The sequence below is a fragment of the Protobothrops mucrosquamatus genome, unplaced genomic scaffold (genome assembly GCF_001527695.2).
Source record: "Protobothrops mucrosquamatus isolate PMUCROS unplaced genomic scaffold, P.Mucros_1.0 scaffold440, whole genome shotgun sequence".
Taxonomy (NCBI): domain Eukaryota; kingdom Metazoa; phylum Chordata; class Lepidosauria; order Squamata; family Viperidae; genus Protobothrops; species Protobothrops mucrosquamatus.
Genome location: NW_015386764.1, coordinates 264,823 through 266,901, shown reverse-complemented (window position 1 = coordinate 266,901; position 2,079 = coordinate 264,823). Strand labels below are relative to the sequence as shown.

Below are 2,079 nucleotides of genomic sequence, written 5' to 3'. Positions count from 1 at the left end.
CTCTGTATTAATAAGCTAACAATCGGAGTTTACAAGTTTTTATAGCCTTAGCTGAATGACAGCAGTTTTTCCAATGGTTTACAGCTTCAGTCTTGAACTATTGACCCTCCATTCCCTTCACTTATACAAGTGTCTCTAGTCCTGCAAAAAACATATTTACTTAATCCCTTATCAGTGAGAGGCTAGGTTACCCATGGGCACTGCGTTCCCTGTAACAGCAGAACACAACACTATGGAAAGTATAAGTATTGCCGCTCCTAATTGTGCGTTGCATGCCATATAGTGAAGCACATGAAAAGCATGCTTCTTCACGGTCACTTAACGTGTTCGTTTTGCGGTTACGTGAGGCACTGCATGCATTGGTCTTTATTCTTACAGTAGAGAAGTCATTAATTATAACTTTTTGTGAATTGGGATATTTAAACTTGCTTTTTTAAAAATTCCAATCTAAATTTAGTAGGAGTCGGAGTCGGTGCATTGTTTGCCGACTCCGACTCCAGGTACCCAAAATTTCCTCTGACTCCTCGACTCCGACTCCACAACCCTGCTGTGGGGGCCTGGGCAGGAGTGGGACAGATCTGAGGGTCTCTGGCAGAAGGGGGTGGGACCAAGGCAAGCGCCACAGCATGGTCCACTGGAGGAGCCTCACTGTTCCTCTCAGGTCATGGGGGGGGGCTGGATGGTGGTGCGGGCTGCCCGGAGGCCTGGACAGCAGAGGTCAAATGCCCAGCCTGGCCCTTGAGCACCCGTGGCACCAAGCCCAGCCCCACTTCCCCAAGGGGGGCACCCAGCTGCATTTACCTCCTCCTCAAGGCTGCTGCTGCTGTGCTTGCTCTCCTTAGCCAGGTTGTTCATGATGGGTACCAGGGCAAAGTCAGAGGGAGACTGAATGCATTTTAGCATAGATGGCCACCACAAAATTGTACATTGGCTCTCGGCCAGCCTGGGCCAGGGTCAGGGCCAAGGCAGCGGGGGCCATTCCCTCACTCTTTCCAGGATGGCTTCGTGGGCCCCGGGCCTTGTGTTTGACACGTCTAGCATATGTTATACATTAAAAGCGTGTCATATTTAAAATGTACTTTCATGTTTTCCTTTTTTTTTCCTCTCTCCCTTCGTTTTTCTTCAATCTGAACCCCAGTTACGGGCCACTTTTTTAATGGCGTCAATTATATATGTGCTCCAGTAAGGCCACGTGAACACGTGCTGAAATTCTGGGAAAGATTTGTTATTGGTGGAATGTTGAGCGGATTTAAGATTATCGGAGGCTTTCTCGTTTAATCCTTCTTATCGCTGTGAGAACTGAAATTGAAACAGTTTGTTGACTGTGAAACAAGTAGACCTGCCATATTTTTAAAAATTCAGTACTGTTGAGTAGCTGGTTATTCATAAGGTGGTTTTCCTTTGACTTATTAGGTGAAACCTAAGCATTTGTCCTGCATCGGAGTCTGTTGTTTCCAGCTGGCTGCTCAACAGGTGGAGGAGGAAGGCAACATCCCGTCTCTCCATGATGTCATCCGAATTAGCCAATGCAAATGCACAGTTTCTGACCTAAAGCGGATGGAGAAAATCATATCAGAAAAACTGCACTTTGACTTCAAAGCAACTACTGCCTTAACTTTTTTGCACTTATACCATACTATTGTACTCTGTCATACCTCAGAAAGGTAATGTTGACCCAGTTCAATGCTTTCATTTCCAGTAAAAAAAAAAAAAAAGATTGAAACATGCAATAGTAGTAACTGTGAGAGGGACCTCGGAGTCCTAGTGGACAATCACTTAAATATGAGCCAGCCGTGTGCTGCAGCTGCCAAAAAGGCCAACACAGTGCTGGGCTGCATTAACAGAGGGATAGAATCAAGATCACGTGAAGTATTAATACGACTTTACAATGCCTTGGTAAGGCCACACTTGGAATACTGCATCCAGTTTTGGTCACCACGATGTAAAAAAGATGTTGAGACTCTAGAAAGAGTACAGAGAAGAGCAACAAAGATGATTAGGGGACTGGAGGCCAAAGCATATAAGGAAAGGCTGCTGGAATTGGGTATGTCTAGTTTAATGAAGAGAAGGATGAGGGGG

At 45.6% G+C, this 2,079-nt stretch overlaps 1 protein-coding gene across 1 annotated transcript in view; it reads left to right on the top strand.

The window, feature by feature from the left end:
* CCNG2 (cyclin G2) overlaps positions 1 to 2,079 on the top strand; it is a 16,113-nt gene that overhangs the window by 6,384 nt on the left and 7,650 nt on the right. The window contains exon 4 of the mRNA XM_015816378.2: positions 1,414 to 1,664. Coding sequence (XP_015671864.2) covers positions 1,414 to 1,664 — 251 coding nt within the window. The remainder of the gene's footprint in view (positions 1 to 1,413; positions 1,665 to 2,079) is intronic.